This window comes from Thunnus maccoyii, chromosome 7 (genome assembly GCF_910596095.1).
Source record: "Thunnus maccoyii chromosome 7, fThuMac1.1, whole genome shotgun sequence".
Lineage (NCBI taxonomy): Eukaryota > Metazoa > Chordata > Actinopteri > Scombriformes > Scombridae > Thunnus > Thunnus maccoyii.
The window spans coordinates 19,798,166-19,822,402 of record NC_056539.1 but is presented as its reverse complement, the minus strand read 5'-3'; the positions used below and the strand labels follow the sequence as shown (position 1 = coordinate 19,822,402).

The following is a 24,237-nucleotide window of genomic DNA, read 5'->3' as shown; positions in this document are numbered from 1 at the left end:
TATCTAAAGAAGATAGTTATCTGAATCAAGGCTTTGGTGCCACTATATCAAACAAGAACCGTTATTGTGAAAGCTACATGAAGTTCTGGTAATGATTATAGGAGTGAGAGATGGCCATAAATGATAAGCGGTGAGACTGAATGTGTTTGTTTTGGGCAATTACTTGACTTGGAGAACCTGTGTGTGATTATGACTTGGCATGGTATCTCTTAGAAGAGCACTTTAAGTCGACATGAATTAATGATCAATTCAGAACACAACACAAAGACTCAGTCAGGGGATCAGGTCACATTTCTTAAAATAATTTAATTGCAAAAGGGTCTTTTAAAAATATTTCTACAAGAATGCATCATTTTTTTTTTTAGTAATTTGTTGTGTATGTCTGCACCATTAAATACATCTCAATGCTTTTCAAAGAAGAATTAACAATTGCATTTCTCAACGCTTTATTCCATCCCAACCCCCCCCCCCACCCCCCATTTCACTATACATGTACAGAACGCTCTGAAATCTCACTTCCTTTAATGAAGTGGGGCTCTTCAAAAGTGACTAAAAGACAGATGTGGAGTGAGCTTGTCAGAAGACAAAAGGAAAAACAGTACTGTATATATGTATTTAAAACAGACAACTGAAGCAAGGAAAGTCAGAAAGTTGTAAGTGAGGGGGTTTCAGGAAGGGCGGCTGTGTGTTGGATGATTAGTTGGGGGATGTAAAATATAGAAAGAAAGATGGAAGGAATGTTGGGATAGTTTGAATCCTATTGGCACACAAAGAGATAACCATATCTGACAAAGTCTAGACTCTGCTGATCAAAATGTTTCTGTATAAAATGGCAATCCTGTTCTTCCACACACTCACACACTCACACGCAAACATAACAGTCCATCTTAAATTTCACCGACGTGCAGTCAGGAGGATGAATAGAAAACACGAGAGCCAGTTTCTTTCCTCTTTTCCTTCCCTGTGAATGTTAAATATTAAACACACCCTTGAATGTGTGAAAAATCCACTCAAAGATTAATTGTTTGCAGTTGATGTGGTGGCAGTTTAATCATTTTAAGATGTGCAACAGCGCCAGTTGAGCTCATCACTCACGGTCGGTTGAGTTTGGTGAACGCAACTCCAGACCCCAGCGCACCATGTGCACCTCATCAATAGTTCATGCGAGCTCCAAAACGCTGCCATTTTTCATGAGTGGGCATGTCTGCCATCTGATTGTGTTTAGCCCCACATATGCCCCCCTTCTCTATTTTTATGCTCATCAACTGTGTCTTGTTTGGTGCCACATGCAAGTTTGCAACCATGGGGCTTAACTGATTGAATGATTGAGCTGAGTGGAGGAAGGGGGAGTAATATTGTTTATTCCTGGGAGACTTTTACTAAAAGTGAGCTTCTGATTTCATTAATTCTGCTCTTCTGTCATCTCCCAATGTGAACAGAATCATTCTTTCCCAATCAAAATGCTGTTTCATTTTGGAGAGAAACTAAATTATTCTGCAGAATGGTACCTAGAAAATATGTTTGCTCATCTAACAGGCACTTTCAACATTTTCTCATCATGTCAACAAACCATCTTTCCTCCCCTGCTGATACCAATGCCTCTGATTCTAAGACACGGAAATCAAAACTGACACTTTGATGAAAACCATTTGGGATTTGAGACTTATTTACTGTATAGTTTTACTGTAAGTACACAACTATTGGTATCATTACTTGATTGTGTACTACAACTGTAAAAGGTTAGTAAGCCCTTTACAGAGTGTACTAGCAGTAGTGAAAATGTCTGTATGTGGAAAAAGATGAAACAATACAAAATAAGAAACACATTGTTGTTTTGCATAATATCCTCCATGGCTTTTGAAGGGACTTTAAAGAGGCTGACAAAAGTAATATGGCAAGACATACTGCATGGCCACTAACATCACGCTATCAATACACACCTAACTAATAATATTCACATATTGCATTGATCAGCTCCAACCCAAACAATATGGTAACTGTCTGGAAGATCACACCAGTGATGCAGCTATATCCCTTAATCCGCTACCTTCAAACACCGCTCTGTGAGAAGAGCAAATAGTATGGTCTTCGTGATGCAGCTGCTATCATTTAGGATGAAGGGGCCTGCAGATTTTGGTAGTGTGCATGCCAGGACTGTTGATCCTGCACTGTACTAATCATGCAGCAGCCTGAGCTGAGACAGGATGATTGCAGGCCAGACAGGAAATGAAGAGAGATAATGATAGGTCAGCCCGCCGTATGTCTGCTCTCGCTGCATGTTCGTATCTTTGCAAAGCCAGATTGGCCGCTGCATTAATCGACCTGACAGACAAAGACCAATAGGTTTCGCTTCTGAGAGCTCTGGATTCTCTGATGAGAATCCTGTTGCGGGGAAGTAAACTGCAGGTCCTATGATGGAGCGCTGCCTCCGGGGTGATTGAAGTGATTGGCAGTAAGGCTGACTACACCTTCTCTTTAAAAATGACTTAACAGTCCTACATAATATAGTTTGGGAGGATCCCATTGTTGGAGGTGTTGTTCAGTAAGTAAAATTAAAACATAGGTAAACCACAGAGATGCATTTGAGTGGTTTACAGGAGGTTTTGGAGTTGAAAAATGTGCCTGGAAGACAATTAGTAACAGCTCAGTGCTTTACAAATGCTCTTTATGCAGAGAGTGAGAATGAATTGGGGAAGCTTAATATCCAACTTGCTTAAACACACCTACACAGACACTCACACAACAATGGACAAGGAGCAAAAAGGCTGTGGCTGTAGGTCTGATTTAAACACTATTACCAGTGGTCTAACCATTGCTGTTATTTATCTATTCTTCTATATCTCCTCTCTCTTTCTTTCTCTCTCTCTCTCTTCTTTCTTTACTCTGTTAATTTCACTCTGATCAAACATTTCACAACGACACTTCCATTTTGTCAAAACACCATTTTTCTTTTGTTATTTATCGTATTTTTGTTACAAAACATGTACAGGCTGTTTAGAACAACAACAAAAATACAATATCCAATTTATATGCAATTTATTTTGTTTAATAATCATCAATTCATTAGCTGAATCCTCTTGGAGTTTCTCTTCCATCTGATTGTTCCAAGTCCACTGTCCCAAATGGTCTATAGTCCATCTGGGTGTTGGTAGGGGGGTGCGGGGTGGCGGGCGAGGTACAAATAAATACATAGGGCAGGATGTCAAGAAATTAAAACAAGAATTTTAATTATTTCTAAATCCAGATAATAGTAAGTAGAAAGTAAGGTGTCCGTCAAGGGTTTCTCTCAGTTTCTGCTTGATGCATATATATATATTTATATATATATATATATGTATGTCCAAAGTTCATTTTTTGGATTCAATAAAAAAGAATGTTTAACAGTTGTCCACAGAATATAGCGTAATTGTTTCAGATATATTTGCTCCTTGTCACGGTTCAGTTCATGCGTTAATTCTCCACGGTGGCAAATAGCGGAAGCTGTATTGTACAGTATACTTGTGTGCAACTTCACACACCCGCACGTCCAAGCACACTTAATCACACATACACGCACACATGCGCACACACACATACAAATATGCACACAAAAGGCCAAGTGGTCTTTCTATTGTGTTGCCACAGTCCTTGTCTCCCCTTAATCACATGAAGCGTCCAGTAGGGGTACTTCGGTTTGACCGGCCATTTTGAAACCACAAATCTCCCAAGAAAGTGTAAGAAAGCCAAAAAAAGAAAAAAAAAATGGTGTGTGGACTAACAAAAATAAAAAATAAAAAAAAATCATGTGTGAAAACACAGTTGATGAGCAGGTGATCCCAATCTGTGAAACTATCCTGAGACACTTCAGGTCATGGTGAAGAGGTCATCTGGTGACCTATTGAGGATTTAGCAGCCAAAACAAGTGTCCAAAAATGTGGCTGCCTCCTTTTGACCTTTTGATCTCTGTCATCCTCTTGACTTTTGACCTCAGCCCATCATATTTCCTCTTTTACCACCTCACCCTTCTTCAGCAAGTGCCCTTTAGATAACACACCTTCAATATGAAGATGGAGAACAACACACACGTGCACAGTAAAACAACTTCAGGGAAAAAAATTGTCCTCTGTCTCCTGTGGGTCCAAAACACCTCTGTTTTTTTGTTTTGTTTTTTATACGCATGAATATTTGTTCACTGTTTTTATACCAGGGTGTTCATTCTTTACTATTTATTATGTCCATCAAAGCTGGGTTGAGGGGTCCAGGGAAGGGGTCTTGCATGAGGATCAGAGTGTGACGTTTCAGTTACAGGGCTGAAGCCAACCTCACTAAAACACACATGCATGCAAACGTCAACCCGCACCAGAGCTGGTGAGGCACGCATGGGATATAAAGGGGTTAACTTTTACTCCTCTTTCAAAAACACACAAATTCTGGTTCAATGAAAAAAAGAAACAATGATGAATAACAAAAAAAAACAGGAACAGGAAATGGAAGTGGTAGCAAAAAAAAGAACAAAAAAATAAACTAGTCAGAGGCACTGCAAGCCAGTTTCATAGCGTCTAATTGGCAGAGATGGGTCAGGCAGCTAGGGTTTTCCAATGGCTCTCTCTGGCACAGTTCCTCCCCCTTTTTCTTCTGTCTGGCTGTCCTTCGACTGCATCGGTCTGTGTGTCCTGTTGTTCAAACCTGGACAGGAAGTGTTTGGTTCATCTGTAGTCTCATGTCCTGAATGCTACCAAGAATCTTCTTCTGGTGGCCAGCCAACGTTACCCCTATCCGCAGCAAGTCCCTGTGTAGTAAGAAAAAAGGAGAAGAAAATAAGAACAGGTGGCTCGGTCATAAAAAATAAAAGTAGGTAAACATCACATGTACGAAGTTGAAGTGCAAATTTCACTTTCAGCCACAAGTAAACACTGTCTGTACCAGGTGGGAACAGGGACAGGTAAGAACCTTGGCAATCACCCATAAAATGGCTTCCTGAGGGTATGTCAACAAAATGGGGACACTCATCCAGCTATAGCGAATGTCTTAATGCAACATACTTCTGTTGCCTGGCAGGTGGGCACGAAGACAGGAGTCAAACAGCCATAATGTGATAGTTAATGATTACAGAGCAAACTTAGCTACTGTTAGGCAGGTGGCAGACTTCACAGAGTCCATAAAAGCCTGACGCTTAGTTAGAGAGTCAGGGAAGCAGAAGATTTATTTTTTTGTAAGAAATTAGACAGATTACTCAGTTAGTAGCCTGTCATTCATACTTAGAATGGGTCTGTGTGTCAGTAAATCAGCTTTAAATTGGTCACTGTTGCACAACATTTCTCAGTACTTAAAAATATCCAAGAAAATTCACAGTAAATAAGACTAGAAAGTGTAAATTGCTCTTTTAGCCAAAAGATCAGACCAGCTGCAGCCTGATCTTTAGAGTAAGTAGAGGACCTTAACCTGAAGGTGAGGGTGCTGTGGGAAAACATGAGATGTTGACATACAGTTGACATTACTGCACCCTTAAAAAGGCCTGGGAGAGCGCACCTGCTTTGGCCGTCATTAGTCAGATGCCATAATCTAATCATCGTGGCCATGTTGGTTTAACACTGTACAATAATATCACGAGAACCTCTCGTTTCCGCTCTCTTGTTTGATTTCCCCAGTCGATAGCTGAGGAGAGAGCGGACGGCGTCTGGGGCAGCGATTAGCTGACTGTTGCCTGCCTCAGTCTGCGTCCTCTCCATTCAGTCGAACACACACACACACACACACACACACAAATACTGGATAATCTAATATTACACGCAGACACCATACACTCTGCTTGTCTAAATGACTTTGTGGCCTTATCCATTTGAGTACAAAAGTGTGCACCTAAACCAAAATGTGAACAAATGCACACACACACACACATGCATAAAGTATGTGCATGTGCACACACACACACATACACACAAATCCACACAGCACATTCATCCTCTCCAAAGCTAAATAAGGGTGCATCACCGCTATTTCACACAAATAAATGGTGTGTTTTTGTTTTTTTCATATTTCGCCATCCCCATCAGCGCAGCGACGGAGGATGAAATGATAATAAATGGGAACCATTAGAGGAATTACTGGCCATTAAGGGCAACAGAGAGCCACAGTACACCACACCTGTCAGCCTGACCAAATTGAAACAAATTACCCCCACCTCCATTGCCTATTATGCAGCTAATGAGGATGATTTATTTATCATTATAATCCTAATTCATTTATTTGATCATCACTGGCCTCCAATTTCCATGACTTCGATTACATCATTTCCTGTTTGTAAACATGGCTGGAGGTGGATGAGTCTTCAAGGTCAACTGGAGATTGTAGTTAAGGAAGCTGCTACAAGTGCATACTGAAAAACTGTACTGCTCTGTTATAAGTGTACACTTATGGATTATATATCTGATTTGTTCGCTTCTGAAGCAGGTAATTGTTATGAGTCCCCTCCTGATTACATAATCCTTCCCATTCTACAGGAAACCATTCCTGATTGGTCAATTACATACCAAATTACAGGGAAAGCATAGAGGATTTTCTGTTTTCTCATTTCATATTCCTACATAATCTCTCCTGCGTTGTGTTGCCAGTAATTCTTTTTCCTTTTTAAAACTAGTGTTCTTTACACTACAATACGAGTATATAAATATTGGAAGACATCACAGTAAATGATACAGTATGTCTTCAAGGCATGATTTATCTTTATAGCACAATAAATGTCTCTGAAATACTTGCTAAATGTACCAATGTAATATAAAATGTGCCTTATTTTCATTCTTATTGGTTGATATTAATTTGATGTCTGAACCTACTCCATGCCCACTTTTCCACATCGCATCAAGTTTAATTTAGCCATCAGACTATTTTTATTCCCGCAAGGTCAATCTGTATAACACTAATTTGACTCTCAAACTCAGCCCAGTCAATCACTTTAGGCCTGATTAGCTGAATCTACTCCCTCTCCACTCACTCTGCTGTCATCTGGGCCACCAGGTCAAAGGAAGCAAATCCGGCGTTGACAAAGTTGTCACGGTAGCGGCTCATCTTGATGGCGTCAAGCCAGTCCCCCACAGTGGTGAAAGTGGTATAGTCTGGCACACATCGATCAAGCAAGGGCTGGGATACCCTACATGGGGGAGGGGAGGGAGGAGGGAGAAAGAGAAACAGAGAGAGAGAGAGGGTTAAGGTCGTCACTCTACTGCCTCTACCGGCCAACCTCACCCCCAAACGCCCCCCGCTGAGCGCCACCTCTCCATCTCTCCTCCTCTCTTCTCCCCTCTCCTCTTTCTCCTCTACATGTAAGGAGTTGTGTGCAGGGGGGAGTGGGGGGTGGGGGTGTACTGGGGGGCATTTTTATGACTGTGGAGAGACTGGCTGGAGGCTCGGGTGGTGGATGCTGGCGCTGCAGCTGGTGAGGCGAGGTGTGTGTTAAGAGAGCAGATGAATCCAATATACTTTTCAAATTTGTTCTTGAATGATGACTACACACATTGTAATCCACATGGAACCAGATCATATTTGTATATAGAGACTATAATCATTTGTCATCAACACAACATTGGTTGTCACTAAATTTTTTTGGTCAACTAAGCATTTATCTGGCAGAATCAGCAATGTGAGAATGTAGCATCTGCCATCTTTCCTATATAAACCTTAATGAAACCCTCAATATATCTGGATAACTCACTTCCTGTTTGTTAGGGTCTGTTCCTCTTGTTACATTGAAATGTTACTGTGTTGCATGGAGACTGACAGGGAAGCAAAACAAAACAAAAAAGAAAAAACCCTTGAAATCCAATCTGAGTGGTTGAACAGTGTTGCACTTTAAAACCACCAACAAATGCGGTTTAAATCTGATCTGGGAAGATTGGATTCCGTGCGTCTTTGCTGCAAAGCTCAAATCAGATTCGGGTTGCCTGTATTTGCACAACTTAACTAGTAGGCGATAGGCCATGTGATTTATGGTACGTAATTATTGCATTTACAGTACATAGTGTCTGGGTGTGTATGTTCTTTCTAGCATATCGTCCAAGGTTGGTTTGACAAAAGGATGCGTGCAACACAATGCCACAGAAGTGGAAGACATTTCGGGAAAATGCTTCGTAACAGGAGAGAAATATCTATGGAATGTAAACACAGATGTCGCTTACATGTGTGTGTGGTTAAATGTTTGGACTGACTCATGAACCTGCTTCCAATACATGGAAGGAGTGACAAACAAACCAGCAAGTGTGTTTGACTGTGAATCTCTTTGCATGTAAATGTATTTAGTTGTGTGACCATTTCTTTAATCAGTATATCTGTGCGTGTATCCCTGAAGATGTGTTTAGGTGTGTTTTTCATGTTCCTGCACACCTGCTGACAGCTCAAAAAGGCCGTTTTAAAGAAGAGCCTAACCCCCTGTGCTGATCGGTGCTGCAGATAGGGAGGCCACCTTGGGAGTTTTAATAAAACTGTGCTACAACTCGGAGTGAAGTGGAGCGGATGAACAAGAGAAGAGGTGGAGGTGGAGGGGGTGACAGGGAGGTGCGGGGAGGTGAAGGAGGAGAAACAGACAAGGGAGCAAGCAAAGAGAAAGAGCACCACTGTCTCCCCTCCTCTCTGCTCTGTTGATCCCTGTCATCCATTTTGATGGCATTAGATTCATTAACAATTAAAAGAGGAATGGATGGAGAAAGGGGAAAAAAAGAAAAAAAAGGCAAATAGGGGGAGTTAATAACTGTGATACAGAGGCTCCATTGAGTGGTGTAGATGGAGTGATTTTTAATAAGGCCTGTGCTTCAGAGCCCAAGGCCTCAGGCCGTTGTTAACGCCAGACGCTGGCTTCTCTTAATGGGGTATTGTTAGTCCTTCTTCTCTAAAGTTGGCTTCAAAAAGGTCCAGACTGTTGCTGGCCACATGTGAGCCACAAGCTGAAACACAGCAGGGAAGTTGGGTAATATTGTAAGCTAGTTACATAGTGATAGAGCTACATGATTCAATGTCAATGGTTGGGTCTGTCACAGTGTTAGGTCACTATTTTGCTTTTTTAAGATGTTTGAAGAGTAGATGTTATTTCTGAAGTGTTTGTGTATTTATGAGAATAAGTGAGAAGCAGCAGTTGAGAGATAAACACAGAAAAGACCCATGACACTGGTGCCAGAAGTCTAACGTCACCAAAGCTCTATTGCTCATTACACTTTACACCCACAGTGCTTTACGCAGTCATGTCAAGTACACATAGCTAAAACAACCAAGGAACTTTCATCCCAGACAGTGTTAGCTAACCTCTAGCCACCCTTCAGTGCCGACTAGGACGATGGTATCATCTCTCACTCCTCCCTTGTTAGGTTTGTCGGCAGGAGGCCACCTCTCCACTGGCCCGTTTAAAATCTCGTTAGTGGCTAATTAAAAGGCGCTCCCATCTCTTTTTTGCATCGCCTTAATCGAGCTAATTAACCGCAAGCTTAATCTTCTAAGAACGTCACTCCGGTGGCCAACCGAGACCTCGGTTTCCCCCATGAGCCCAACCCAGGATTGTCTGCGGCCCTCCCTAAAGACAGAAAGACCCTGATGCAGGGATAGATAGGTAGGTCACCCCACTCCCAGTCGCTCCAACTCTGCCGCCCTCTATCCTCCAAATTCTTTCCAAGAAACAGGTTGCGGAGAAAAGCTAGTGCAGCTAAATGTAGATGTGACATCATTGATTGAGCTCCCCGTTGGCGGAGGAGTTGCTTTATGGGCTGTATTGAGCGATGGTAATTTGGATTTACATAAAGGCCCAGGCCGCATTTGTGAGAATTGCAGAGTTGTAATGGGAAAAATCTGCACTTTATAGGAGTTAAGAGATTGTTACAGCTGAGTCAGAGTGACTCTCATACACAGTATCAACTTGGATAAGGAACATTTGCACAGTGGAAATTATTATCGTGGTTGCTTTGGCTCAGGTGCAAATGAAATGGCTCGGTCAGTACTCTCACGCCTGAAAAGTCAAGTGACTTCATTCAATAAACTAATGCCCTTTTAATGCAATCTATCAACAGAGTACAACAGGTCTCCTCTCCTCCAAGATATGACTTAAGAAAATGTGAGAGGATTTTTGGAAATCAGTCCGCACTTAAGCAATGACCATAATTTGACATTATCATCCTTTATGGAGATCACTAATCCTTTCAGGGAACAGCATAGTGAAAGAAAAAGTGTATTTTTATAATTACCAGCGCCATAGAACATTTGATCGTCTATACATAATTGTGATTTAATTTGGTTTTTCCACATTCTCCACTATCTAACAAGATATACAGTATATATTTGCTTTACGTCTTTGCTTAACAGACCTTTCACACTGATAATTAACTTAATATGACCAACTTTTTATATCATAATATTACAACTTACCCGGTGGACTGTGTGCTGTTGGTGACCACCTTGAGGCTGGCAGCATTGCGGATAAGCTTATCCAGCGTGGCCACAATCTGGGTGAATTTGGGTCGCAGGTTCCTCTCTTTCACCCAGCAGTCCAACATGAGCTGGTGCAGCGCTGTGGGGCAGTCCATAGGTGGGGGCAGTCGATAATCCTGCTCCACAGCATTTATCACCTAAGGAACGACAAAAGAGGAATCACAATCACTTCTAATCACCAAGTATGGTGTAGAGGGAGCACAGACAACAGAAGGAGAAAGATGGGTCGATGAAAAGAGCAAGTTAGGGAGGACAGAATAGAATGAATGAGGAAAATGATAGGAGAGTCAGAGATAAACAGAAAAAAAAGGCTTTAGGGTATACATAGAAATGAGGGCCAGAGAAAGATTAGCTGTAAGTGGTGGTTGTAGGTGGGTATGTAGAGAGGCAAAATGTTTTTTTAGACAGTGATAGCAGAAGTGGTTGAAAACTATTGCAATTTTGTGAGACAACCAACATTTTAAGGTATAGAGTGATAGCTTATGCAAAATGTCCCAGTTGCTGAATATTCCAACAGAAAACCTTAGCTTACATATTATTACTGTATATGAGACATAAAATATGCATGTCTTGAACTTACATCCTGATTGCTCATGTCCCAGTACGGTCGCTCTCCGTATGACATCACTTCCCACATGACAATGCCATAGCTCCACACATCACTGGCTGAGGTGAACTTCCTGTAGGCAATTGCCTCAGGAGCCGTCCAGCGGATGGGGATCTTTCCCCCCTGTGGATATGCGAATGAGTAGGTGAGCATGAAATACTGGAGGGATGGAGCACAAACACAGAGTCACACACATACAAGAGGGAGAGAGAGGGTGAGAAAAACAGTCCGAGGAAACGTTGATGCACAACACAAGGGTACATGCTGTAGAACCCCGACACCACATACACACAAGATTAGTAACACGGTTACAGAAAATGATATGTACAAACACGTGAAGTTAACACAACAATATTAAATGTGCTACATATATTTTTCAACATCAGTATATCAAACTCATATCAGAATCCTGTCATGTAACTATCAAACAAATTGCACTGCAGGCGAGTATATTGGTATCTCATATTAGCAGTGTCTCTCAAAGTTAAGAACAAACTTCCTAATTAACATCATTGCTTCCTGTCACCAAGGGGACTTGTCACTCTTCTGACATTGCTCTGGGTGTTTTGGCTTTTTCGTTGGCTTTAAAAAATAGGATATACATGCCGAAAGCAATTTTCAAACAACCTTGATTACTTGTTTCATTATTTGTCATTGTAACTCAGAGTGCATAGCTTCTGTCGAAACACGCAGCAGCCATTCCAGGTTAAGCATTGAAAAATTTTAAAAATCCAGATGTCCCTGATTCTGTCCTTTGTCCAGTCGTGTGGATATCACTGATCCAGATCGAGAGATAAGCAATCATTCAGCTACAATCATTTTTAAAATCTTTTGTTTTGACTGTCCTTATTTTCCCACCTGAATCTATCCTACAGCAGTACTACCATCCATTGTGAAAGTTAAAAAAAATCTTTTTTTAAAAAATCCCTATCTTCCCAGAATGGTCATGTCATGTGGGAACAGACTTGACACAGATCTATTTTTTTAATATGCTCATACTTGGCAATGTTGTGAATTCCATTTGTGAACGGGGCTAAAATTAACATAATAGTGATTTATTGATGTTAAAATATTACATGTAGCACCTTTAAACATTGATTCCAAACATGAATACACAAACACATGCACACAGTTAGACTCACCAGTGAGCTAGTGTAGGTGGGGTCTGTAGGGTCATCTTCGAGGAAACGAGATAGGCCAAAGTCTGACACCTTGCACACCAGATTACTGTTGACCAAGATGTTACGGGCAGCCAAGTCTCTGTGCACGTAGTTCATGTCTGACAGGTACTTCATACCTGCGGCAATGCCGCGCAGCATGCCAACCAGCTGGATCACCGTGAACTGCCCATCATTGAGCTGGCAAAGGAAGAGAGAGAATGACAAGGATAAATTGGATTGTAGATCAAGGTTGCATGTTCAAAGGAATGTATATTTGTCTCCCCTTTACCTTTATTTGTCCTGCCTGTCTTTCTGTTTTCAATGCCTCTTACCTTCTTTGCATCATCTCTTTGCATATGTCCTCTTACCCACATCTTTCATCTCCCATCTCTTCACATTGTAATATATTTCTCTTTTCTACCTAACCCCCCTCCCTTCTCTATATCTCCTTGTAAAACTCCCCCTTTCTCTGGCAGACAATGTATGATGCGACTTTGAGGCAGAGATTCATTAGAAACTGAGCTCTTTGTAAATGTCACCAATTGCCTGAATACAGCATTTGTCAGATATCCATTGTGGGGTCTGCAGCAGAGCTTAAGAAGACCTTTTATGGCTCCAAAGAAAGGGAGATAACTAAAAGCAAGGTCAAGCAGATTTGGATGAGTTTATTTGGTAAACAGTGTATCACTGATACATGTTTTCTAAGGTATCTCATATTAGACCTTTTTTCTGTGTTATGTGTTTGTGTGTGTTTGTGTTTTTTCTCACCCTTAGGAAGGAGTCCAGTGCCCCATTCTCCATGAACTCGGTCACAATCATCACTGGTCGACTTTTGGTGACCACACCCTCCAGGCGAATGATGTTGGGGTGGTCGAACTGGCCCATGATGGATGCCTCCGATAGGAAGTCTCGCCTCTGGCGGTCAGTGTAGCCCACCTTGAGAGTCTTGATGGCTACGATGATCTCCCGCCGCCCAGGCAGCTTGAGGCGACCGCGGCACACCTCCCCAAACTCTCCTGCGAGAGCCCAGGTGAGACAGCCAGAGAAACAGCAAAAGATGGAAAGAGAGAGAGAGAAAGAGGGAGGGGAGAGAGGCATGACGGAAGAGTGGAGGAGAGTGGGGGAAAAGAGGGGAGAGGGGACAGTTAACTGGTTAGAACCAAGGAGCCAGGGAAGGGTAGCAGGAGGGGTGGGACAGGGGAACTGCAAGAGAAGCCAGGACTCTAGGCCAGTGTCAAGGATTGGTGGTGATGGGGGAGCATACAGTGACTTTGTGATGTTAAGCTACAGATTAAAATTAACAGCATGGTGAGTGTGAGGCATGATGATGGAATGTGAGCAGATGTAGAGTAGAAAAAATGCATGTTGAAATAAATAAAATGGGTCAAGTAGGGTGAAAGGGTGATAGGAGTTGAGGGGGACAGAGGAGGACGGGGGAAAGGATAAGGGGGGGTGGTGCTAAGCTTCAGAGGGGTCAGAGAAGCGGGCACAGGATGAGGAGATGGGTGGAGACAGAAGCTTAGGGGTTCTGGGGGTTGCCGACGCTTTACGTTTAGAGTCTACACCAAGCGTGTGCACAAGTGCAAGAATAATTAGGCGATGACAACAATGTGTTTCAACACGGGTGCAAAGGTGACAGAGTGAGGGAAATCAGGGGAGAGAGGGCAGGGGATGGAGGAATGGAGGGATGGGTTGAGGAGGGGGTAGAGGAGAGGAGGGGGACAGGGAAGACAGGGGTTGAGGGTTTGTCACTTTAAAGGCGAATGCTGGGAAGCGACGGGTTTCAAGTAGTAGCCTCAGCAGTAGAAGAGCTGTCGTAGTAGTAGTAGCAGTAGTAATGGTAGTAGCAGAAGCAGTGGTAGGGATTCCCATCTCTGCCATCACAACGTCCTCCATTTTGGCTCAGATACAATGCTAAGAAAACTCAACCTCACTTGGCACAGTCCTGCAGCTTTTGAGCAGAGATATTACTATCAAGTATATCAAATACATTAAATACTTAACTATCTACAACATCATATGTCAGGGAGGGTTTCTAAAGAAGGAAACACAACCACATAAGTGCAAGGAACAGGGGTCAAATATAGTGATCAAGTTAAAGCCCTCTTTAAGGAAGAGGTCACTTAAAAATAAGCGGGGTCAGAAACAGCCAATCCTGGACAAGAAACATTGTAATATCTTACGCCCCATCCAGACAGGATTCATATTTCAGGGGGATGTGGGAAGTAGATGTTGGCATTCTCTTTCGTAAATAGATGGCAAATCACAGGAATTGCTTTACAAAGCCCAACACACACAGGCTAGAGCACTTAAAACAATTTCATGTAAGAGAGCCACAACCCATTTGATAAGCTTGTGGGATCTGACTCTCTACATGGGCAGTTCAACAACTGTATGTCAGTACAAATTGGTTTGTATGAAAATCTTTCATTACACCCCACAAACTCAAATGCGCGCATAATGATGATATTCAAAGGTAGGGAACAGAGAACTATAGATACTCGGGTTATACTGTAAAACATAAAGTCTCTGGACAGGAAGAAAAAATTGGAGGGCCAACAAGTGTAGCAAATATTGCACTGGCCTGTAATTAATACTGAAAGAGATAATAGAAAAATTACATACATGCGCAGGATTAAGCTCTTCCCTAGAGAAATAAATCCTGTCTGTTTGGGGCTGTAATCATTCATTGTCCAAAATCTGCTTTCATTAGACTCAAGAAGATGTTTTATCAGTTAGTTAGTTTACAGCTATGTCATACTAATTTACAGTTATTATTATTCTTTTGCACAGCAGCTCTCCTGTTCCAGGATTGGGCTCAATTTTTATTTTAGGTCACAGGTTTAACAGTAATCCACTACACAAAAGGTGTTACAGCTACTCTAAATGCACATGATATGGAAAACAACGTAAGGGTGCTAGGACTGTGCGTCAAACTAACTTAAAGAAAGAGAACATAACTAGTACTGATTTTAACACAGGAGAGTGCTGGAGACATCTTTAAGACTGGAAAGGGGTACCTAAGAGGTGTCGAGTGAGGTAGGGGAGGGAGCAAGGAGAGGGCTAGCGATGAATTGAGTGAAAGTACCGCTTGGTGTGAAGTCCTCTAACGGTATGGCCTGGAGGTGACTAGCAGTCTTCCCCCTGTAGCTCAGGAGCTTTGGTGGGTTACCTGCGCCAATGACCTCCTCGATCTTCACGCAGGAGACGTCGATCTCCTTGGCAAACTCGCGCACCGCCTCGTTGGGGTCCTCATAGGTGAAGGGGTCAATGTAGACCTTCATTCCTGGCGTTACTATAGGGGATTCAGTGGCAAGAACGGGAAAGTGAATCTTTGCTGCCAAAACATCTTCTATAACAACCAAGTAGAAATCCTTTATAATACTTCATTATTGAACTAGATGATCAAACCATTTCATATTTTGTGAGCTATTCTTTAGTGATTGGGGATGCTAAGTCATTGATTGCTAAGTGGAATCACAGAAATATTGCTGTTGGTGGAATGTGGATCGTTCAAAAAGGACAGGCATCTCAGAAAAGACACTTACTGTATTGCTGTAGTTTCTCTGTGTACTCCGATTCTGAACCATTTCTCTGCTTTCTGTTGAGAAAGATGAAAACACAAAATGAGTCATGTGGACTCCACACAGCAGGGTGCAAATACTGGAAAGGAACAAAGACATGAAGAGAAACTGGATCCCTAATAATGTCTGCAGAAATGTAGCCACACCATGATGTTTCTTGGTGAAGATGTATCAATGCCTGTTAGTAAAATGATTCATACTTGGGGACTGTAACGCAAGTCTAAACAAAAGGATATCATACCATTGTCTGAAGCAGCAAGTGAAAGCCATTCACTCCTGGTACCCCTAAAATGAGCAGCCGAGACAAAAGCAGTCTCAAACAGCAAGCTCAGCTGTCTCGCCTTCCTCACCCTACAGACATCAGACTGTTCGTTTCAATTCAATCTGCCTCTTATTTTCTCCTCATGGACTCTTGCTCTCTTGCTGTCATTCTCTCTTTCCTTCTATATCCATTTCTCATCCCTCTTTTTCTCTCTTTCCCATGTCTTTCTGTTTCTGTATCCTCATCTTTCTCCATGTGTTCCTTCTGGAGAACGATTGGGGGGGGGGGGGGGGCATAAAGACGATGACAGAGAGAGGGGGCTGGGTTGTTGAAATTACATGTTAATGCGGTTCCTTTGTTGTCTAACCAGTAACCAGGGCAATAATACCCGATGGTGATTTGCATCTTATTTCAAATTCTAATTTGGTTCCGGAATATACCGAAGCCCTGTGTTTTGTGTTATTACTATTTTCTTCTTCTTCTTCTGTGGCAGTCAGAGCAGCGGTTAAGCCAAGACCCTGAGAGAGACACAATGTAGCGGTGTGAAAATAGAGGAGAGCGAAGAGGCATGAGGAAGAACGAGAGGAGGGGGAGCCAGGGAGATTATTATTCAGTCTAGCGTGACCGATGCCCACGCTTGTCAGCCGCTGCCTGAACTGGCTTGTGGAGGGAACCCAGTGGGCGCCAGTCAGCGGTGGGTGCCAACCTTTCACACATGTATATACACACACACACACTGCATTTGCTGCTTGACAAATGAGTGGTATAAGGATAAACGAGTGTGGTTAGACCCAGTTGATGCAGTGTCAGACTTTCTGAAAGGTGTGAGCAGCCACTCGCATCTTCCTAGTCAATTGGGCCCAGCAGACAAGAGCGCATCTGGGTTCTTTGTGGTCGGGCAACCGCACATTTGATTGTGAGTGAGGCCATGAGGGCAGGCCTATCAGGCCCAACAGCTGCTCCATCACGCTGTGTCCAGTGAGCAAAGTAGCATTTTAGCCAAAGCTGTTTACTATTCACAGATTCAGAAGGCTAATCTGGCATTCAGTGGCCTCACAGGTGGCACAGCAATCCGCTGAGACTGTTCTGGGGTGGTTTGGAGGACATACAAACAAAGTTGACATTTGAAGCTATTTCAGTTTTTTCAACTTGAAGTAAAAATGTCTTGTACAAATGTTTCTGGAAGTCCTTGCTGTTTGAACATATTCTGAAGGCCTGAAAAAAGTACATAAGTAAGAGTAAAGTATGGCAAATTGCTCATTCTCGTCTTTCAAATGTTCTAACTTTTTGAGAGGCTGAAAGAAGAATTATATTCTGACCTGAGGCAGACAATAGCGATGACCACAACTGCAATGATGAAGACCAAGGTGGCAGTGGCTGATCCCACAATAAGTGGTAACTGCTCTTGCCATGACTTCGGTGGGTCAGCTAAGGGGTCAAAGAGAGAAAAGGGTTACTTAGAGAGCTTGTCACAAACATACACCCACACTAGCTGTAATCCATTTCTATTGCCTAAGACTGTGCCGTTAGTCTAACTAAAGGTTTGTGCAGTATGTCTCTCACGCCCACTTTTAAATTGTATGCTTACATAAGTAAAATCATGCCCTTGTGTTCCTCAGGCTGTATGAAGCAGAATGGAGTACAACCTCTGACTAATAAATGCCTTTATGAACACTGCACGATAGACTACTGAGTTCATTTGCTTTGTCTGTTTAATGATAAGCACAATGTAGAGCGAGACTGAGACTGATTGCTAGGAAATGATAGATTTTCACAGAATCGTAAGTCATGAATTTCTCTACAAGGATTTCAGTTCATTGAAAAATAGGTAAAGTAGCTTCTAGCTCTATAAGCTTTTGAGCCTCCATTATGTTCGTGAGCTTAAACACAGAACTATTAGAGGTATTGCTGTGAAGCTACAAATACCCCAACATATCCCTGAGTAATAGAGTAGGTATTGGAGTGACATACTTTGCAGGTTGGTGCTGAAGTCGGCTGGGCTGCTGTAACGACCGTAGCCAGCCACTGTTCGGGCACGGACCTGTACTACATAAGGCGTACCAGCCTTGAGACCTTCAATGCGGGCATTGCTCCGTTGGGCAGTCATGGTATGTGCGATGGCCTCACCTTGATCCTGCAGACAGAGACAGTCACAGATGAAAACAAAATCAAATATAAGCCCCCTGTGCTGTCTCATTCATCATTATCCCCTCTCTGATTCTCTAACCTTCCTGACATGGCTGACCAATTTAACCGTGCAGGCGGGTGAAAAAAAAAAAAAAGGACAGCGAGAGAGAGAAACAGAAATTGAGAGAGACAGATTGTAGCTGGCGTGTTAATCCGACGGGAGAAGGACAAGACAACAAACAGAGCATTTATATACTGAGTGCCTTTGTACTCTCCCTGAGGCACATCCAGTCACAGCTCTATGGGCCCCTGGAAAATACAGAAACTTTCAAATGCATGGATTGAGAGTGGACGGGGGGTAAGAGGGAGGGCAAGAGGGAGAGATGGAATTAGGGGCACAGAAAAGGGCAGAGCATAATGGAAATATGGGAGAGGGTTGGGAGGACAGAAAGAGAAAAATGAAGGAGGGATAGAGGGATGGAAAAAGGGCAATAAGTAGAGAAGGATGATCACACAAGCAAAGATTGGAAATTGTGACTTGCCTCGGTGCAACCATGTGTTTATCAGCATAGGCATTGTCTTGCACATTTACAGAAACACAGATGAAACAGAGACCATGAGAGTCAATGAAATTGGATTGAATTAGAGGCGTTGACTTACACTGCCGCTTACCTTCTCATGGTACTTAATCTCATAATCCAGAATGATTCCGTTGGGTTTCTCTGGAGGCAGCCAGGACAGGCTCATGGTGCTCGCTGTGGCCGCCATCAGGTGAACTGTGGGCACTGCAGACGGAGCTACACAGGGAAAAACAAATAAGAGAAAATCCGCCTTTTTTTAACGTTTTCTGTGTTATGTCTTTTCAAGTTCTATGCCCTTTGTGTGTCCACACAAGCCTAAATACGAAGTCTTAGGCTGCTGGCTTTGTGGAAAGCTTTGGCCAGTGGTTAGTATGCAGAACCATTCCCCACTAATGCTCAAATTCTTCCTCTGAGAGTCCTTGGGGAAGGAGAGGGGATGTCTGATTCTACTGTGACAAGTGAGTCAAACTACAAAACTGATGGATAAGTCTGGTGCATGCAGTTCCCTCTGCCATACACTAACTTTAGGCAAATGTAGGAACAAGTATATACACATACTGTACATACAGATGGAAACATTTCATATATTCCACTGCATGCTGAACCACTGCTACATTTTTGCTTCTTCCTCAAGAGGAAATGTTTGGGAACAGTTATGTTTTCTCTTTTCTTTTTAGCTTTAATAATAATTTGTATGCATTATGCACTGTGCATATATAGAATGTTACAATTTCATTTGGCAGACATTTTTATCCAATGCAATGCGCACATGAGAGTTAATACAACGAGCAAGGATCTAGTCAGGAGAGAACACAAGTGCCATAAAGCTGTATAGTTTACCTATAACTGCACATAAATGTGCACACACCATATAGACTATTTAATTTATATAATGTGCGCACAATTACACAAACAAATACACAGGGATATGATATAAAACATACCGGCACTCCACCCACCTGAGCTTTCCATGCTTTGTTCACATGTGCCTATTAATGGCCAAGTGCTGTCTGCCTCACTGTCTCTCTTTCCTCTCTTCGAAGTTCAGTTTTGTTATGTACCTCTGACTCACTCCCTCCTCACTGTCTACTTCATTGCTTTTGTTTCATAACTTCAACTGTCTCTCCCCAGTGGTACCTTCTCTTAAAAAATGATGTTACTCACTTTTTCCTATGCACACACTATCACCTTTTTTAATTTCCTCTTTGTTTGCTGTCCTCCACAGCTCTTCACTTTTCGTCTTCCTTTTCACCACTACAGACCAGCATCCCCTCTCTGTCTCCACCTCTCTTCCTTCCTCAGCCCTTCCCCCTCAGTCTCCCCATTTTTGTTAAAACTTTTTAATCCCCAGTTTTTCTTCTTTGATCCCCCAGCCCCCTTGCATTTCCTTTCTCCCTCTGTTGCTTGTGTTTGTGGCCAGACATCCTTCTGTTTCTCTTTTTCTCTCTTTGCTCCCCAAACCTTCCCTTCCCTGCCTCTCTCCCTCCCTTGCCAGCCCCATCCATCCCAGCCCTGCATGTCTCTCTTTCTCTCCCAGAAGACAATACCTCTTAGGCAGATCCCCTGGTTACTCTAGCCAGGGGATTAGGGGCCCTCCTCCGGGAGAAAACGTTGAAGTAACCATGGAGGTGGCCCCTGGGGCTTATCACCGCCCTAGTATTTATTTTGGTTGTTAAAAGGTGAATGCACATGCAGGGATGGTCTTGGGACTACACCAGGGGATAATCTGATCACAGTTGATGCTCTCTTGCCCCCTCCTTTCCTGTCTCCTCTCTGCACCCAACTGACCTGGGGCAACCATGGATGGACACTGGTCCCTGTCCGCCCAGTGCTAGACCCCTCATAAAACAATGAGGGCCTCACATGAGGCCTTGTGGGGCCTTTGGGTCCTAGACCCACAAACAGAAGGCAATCCTTAAGCATCTTTTTAGGAGCAGGAGCAAAAGGGTAGAGGTGAGGAGGACAAGGCCATAGAGAGAAGAGAGAGATGATGGGGGATGGAGCAAAGGATAATCCTCAATGTTGTCTAAGCCTGCCCAAAGAGCAAATTTAACATAGAGACTAAACACACCCAAAGCACAACTTAAGAGCCCTGGGAGAACCACAACAAAGACACCATCTCATGAGAACATAAGTGTAGAGTAAGCTCAACAATACTCAGCAGCACAACAGATCTACGTATCTACCTTGACATTCAATTTGTATGGCAAATCTTACAACAAATCCAAAAAAGGAACATATGCAATAGCTTATCATTTTACTCTGAATTATTCTGTATATACATTAGCTGATATGCAATTGTCTATGCAAAAAAATAAAAAAGAATACATACAGCCCTGATTGCTTCATTGGCCTAGTTACTGTTGTTGCTGTGGGCTGTAGGAGCGGTGGGTTGGAAGCAGTGGGCAGCTAGAATACTGAAGGTTCAACACTTTGAATACACACTGCCTCGCTATTGCTATTTGCAGCGGCGTTAGTGCAGAGCATGATGTGGGCGTGTGAAAAAAAGGTCCCTTTCTAAGCTCATTCAGAAGAATGTCTTCCTTCTCAATCCCTGTTCAAAGGGAAATATGTAACATACTCCTACATGCAAACAAGAAATTGATCACTACTTCTTAAGTAGAGAAAGTATTCTCTGACATTCTTTTGTACCTTTTTTAGCAGTGCCCACAAGTTCAATATTGATCGTTGACAGGCAGTCATGAGGATGCAGAGCTGTACCTACCAGCCTGATTTGTGGTGATGTTCACTGCAGAAAACTGAGGTGTATAGGGACTCTTGTTGGAAACCCCATTGACCGCCTGAATCTCAAAGCTGTACTGTGTGTGGGCTTGAAGGTTACGGACAGCCACACGTCGCTGGGTCAGGCCCAGGTGGCGTGGTGAGATTTCTACGTTGTCGTCACACCGTGAGCACATTCCCCGTTCAGGCAGGCACTTTTTACAGATGACGTTGTAGAAGGTGTCGTCGCGGCCGCCCAAGTCACGTGGGTCACTCCATTCCAGCACAAGCGAGGTTTCGTTCACAATGGAGATGACGCTGCGTGGTGCAGAGGGAACAGCTGCAAAAGGGAGGTAAAGCATGGATGAGATGAGGAATATAGGTTTGGAATGAGAATGAATTTGATCTCCATGCACAATAGTTGTAAAGAAATTTGTCTTGGTGACAGTGCAGAGACATACTGACAATAGACAGAGATTCATATTGCAAAGCATAGTTTACATATCACTACACATATACATTCATTATGCCATAGCTGCTATCAACACAATTCATAACCTAAAAATGTTCATTGTGCTGTGGTATCACTACATTTTTCACACATTGACTAGAACATTTTTTTCTTCCACTTGTTTTTCACATAACAAGAGACTGTTCTAGCAGTTCTTCAGAAAAAAAAGAGGACAGGAGTTCAAATATGAATTGCATGCTCATTTCCACTATGAGCCTGTGTGTGTGTGTGTGTGTGTGTGTGTGTGTGTGTGTGTGTGTGTGTGTGTGTGTGTGTGTGTGTGTGTGTGTGTGTGAAGTGCTGGGGGGGACGAGCACGAGACAAACTATTGGCAGAGGCTTGGCAATTCTTATCCAATTACCAGAGCCTTATCTCTCACTGCACTGTGGGAGAATCAGCCCCCCACCCCAGCAACAGAAAAAAGGATATTCTTCTCTCCTCACCAGTGAATGAATTAGCTCCTACATGTGCATGTTTGCTTTTAACGAAGGCACTGCACTGCTACTAGAAAAAAAAAAAATCCTCCACTTTCTGTCTGTAAAGAGGTGGCAGCCTTGAGAATAGATAGACCTCACTGGAAGGTGGCAAGGGGAGGGGTTGTATGATAAAGTTTTGGATAATGTTGGGAAAGCAAGCAGGATTGTTTGCTGTGTGTGTGCTGTGGTGGGAAAGCACACCTGACGGCTGATAAATGTGACTGAGGTCATAATTCAGAGAGGGAAGTTTGGGAGAACATTTACCTCTCAGTCAAGAATTATGTTTTATGGATACCATACATTTGATCTGTCTGTATTTTGACTGGAGAAGAAGAACATGTTGTGCCTTGTTATCTAATGAAGTGCATTAATAGCACTATATGTTATGACTTTGAAAGATGAAGATAATATTCCAATCAAATAAAAGCTGTCTTCTCTTACTCGTGCAGGGAGAGTCAGGAGAGTCTGTGTCTGAGCGGTAGAAACCGTTTCGACAGGAGCAAACGCTGGCTGCTCCTGAGCTGGCACGGCTGTTGGCTGGGCAGGGCACGCAGAAGCTGTCCCCCTGCTTGGATTTGAAGGTGCCAGGGCTGCAAGCTGATGGGAAAAGAGAGAAAATGGAGAAATAAAGGGATGAATAACAAAGTAATATACTGAAATTAATGGTTTAGAAAGTAGCCATTGAGCAGTTGAAGGACTGTGTACAATAATTTTCAATAAAACATTTGTGTGAGTCACATATCCAAATGGGCAATAGGCCACCCCGATTCTGAATGAAATACTTAATTTTACACTCACTAATCCTTAGCTTTAGTGTGCAAGCATTAGCAACAGAATGTAATGTGTGTAAAAATACTGGATATTTTTATAATCACATGGCCTACATTTGAAACACTGTTCCACGCCACCGGTAAAATGGCTGACATGTCTTATTTAATGTGTTTAGCATATGTACATGTGAGCACAGGCACTGATTTGTTCTTGTCCCTTCAAACTCTCAGGTCCCCGTTTGCCTCACTTATGAAGAGTGCATCTTCTACAAACTTTGTGGAAAGGGAGAGGGTTGTTTGGAGCAGCATGGAGCTGTTTGCATAAACCAATGCTCACACGAAAAGACTGTCAAACCATATTACATACATGACCCTCAGAGCCAAAATGCTGGCATGGGGCTTTAATCTGAATTTTGCCTTTCATGAAATACATATAAACATACACACAGAGAATCAGAATGGCACACATACCGCATGCTGATGTGTACACAAACGTGGATCTGCACTCAACTGTGCAAAGATGCGTGTACTCACACACACACACACACCATCCTGGCCTCAAGTCACCTCAATGCACTCAATGCTAAGAGGCTTTCCTCAAAAGTATGTCTGCATTTATAACACTTCAATTTACTGAGACAGACCCAAAATAAACTACCTTCAACATAGTTCAAAACAACAAAACTGCTTACTGAATAGGCCAAGCCTAGTTAATTAGACAAAGCCCTAGCTCCGTTTATAGCAGCTGCTTGGAAGTTTATAACTCAGGTGATAAGTTGCAGATATGCAGGGAAACACTGACAGCAGCAGTGTGATTCAGAACACTTTGGCAGGCTCCATATCTTTGATAAACTGTCTCGTTAAAAGATGAATGAGTTTGCTGTGGTGCTTAATAAAAAAGACGAGAGCAGGTAAGAGCGGCAAAGTTTACAGGGGCCAGTTGATTAGCCGACCCACTAGTGCGTTCGCTCGTCAATGTCAAGGACACACTGCTACGT

At 42.8% G+C, this 24,237-nt stretch overlaps 1 protein-coding gene across 6 annotated transcripts in view; it reads right to left on the bottom strand.

The window, feature by feature from the left end:
* Positions 1–323: 323 nt before the first annotated feature.
* The window catches only part of LOC121900265 (ephrin type-B receptor 3-like), a 62,802-nt gene continuing 38,888 nt past the window's right edge, over positions 324–24,237 (bottom strand). Inside the window, exons 4-16 of one of the 6 annotated variants that reach the window (XM_042416441.1) lie at positions 22,911–23,066; positions 21,487–21,822; positions 18,853–18,977; positions 18,025–18,187; positions 17,373–17,481; positions 15,756–15,808; positions 15,296–15,514; positions 12,976–13,223; positions 12,190–12,405; positions 11,021–11,170; positions 10,378–10,577; positions 6,971–7,126; positions 324–4,768 (exon numbers count right to left, since the gene is read on the bottom strand). In XM_042416441.1, coding sequence (XP_042272375.1) covers positions 4,660–4,768; positions 6,971–7,126; positions 10,378–10,577; positions 11,021–11,170; positions 12,190–12,405; positions 12,976–13,223; positions 15,296–15,514; positions 15,756–15,808; positions 17,373–17,481; positions 18,025–18,187; positions 18,853–18,977; positions 21,487–21,822; positions 22,911–23,066 — 2,240 coding nt within the window. In that variant the 3' untranslated portion in view covers positions 324–4,659. The remainder of the gene's footprint in view (positions 4,769–6,970; positions 7,127–10,377; positions 10,578–11,020; positions 11,171–12,189; positions 12,406–12,975; positions 13,224–15,295; positions 15,515–15,755; positions 15,809–17,372; positions 17,482–18,024; positions 18,188–18,852; positions 18,978–21,486; positions 21,823–22,910; positions 23,067–24,237) is intronic. The other 5 variants (XM_042416443.1, XM_042416442.1, XM_042416444.1 and 2 more) reach the window with 5 other exon arrangements.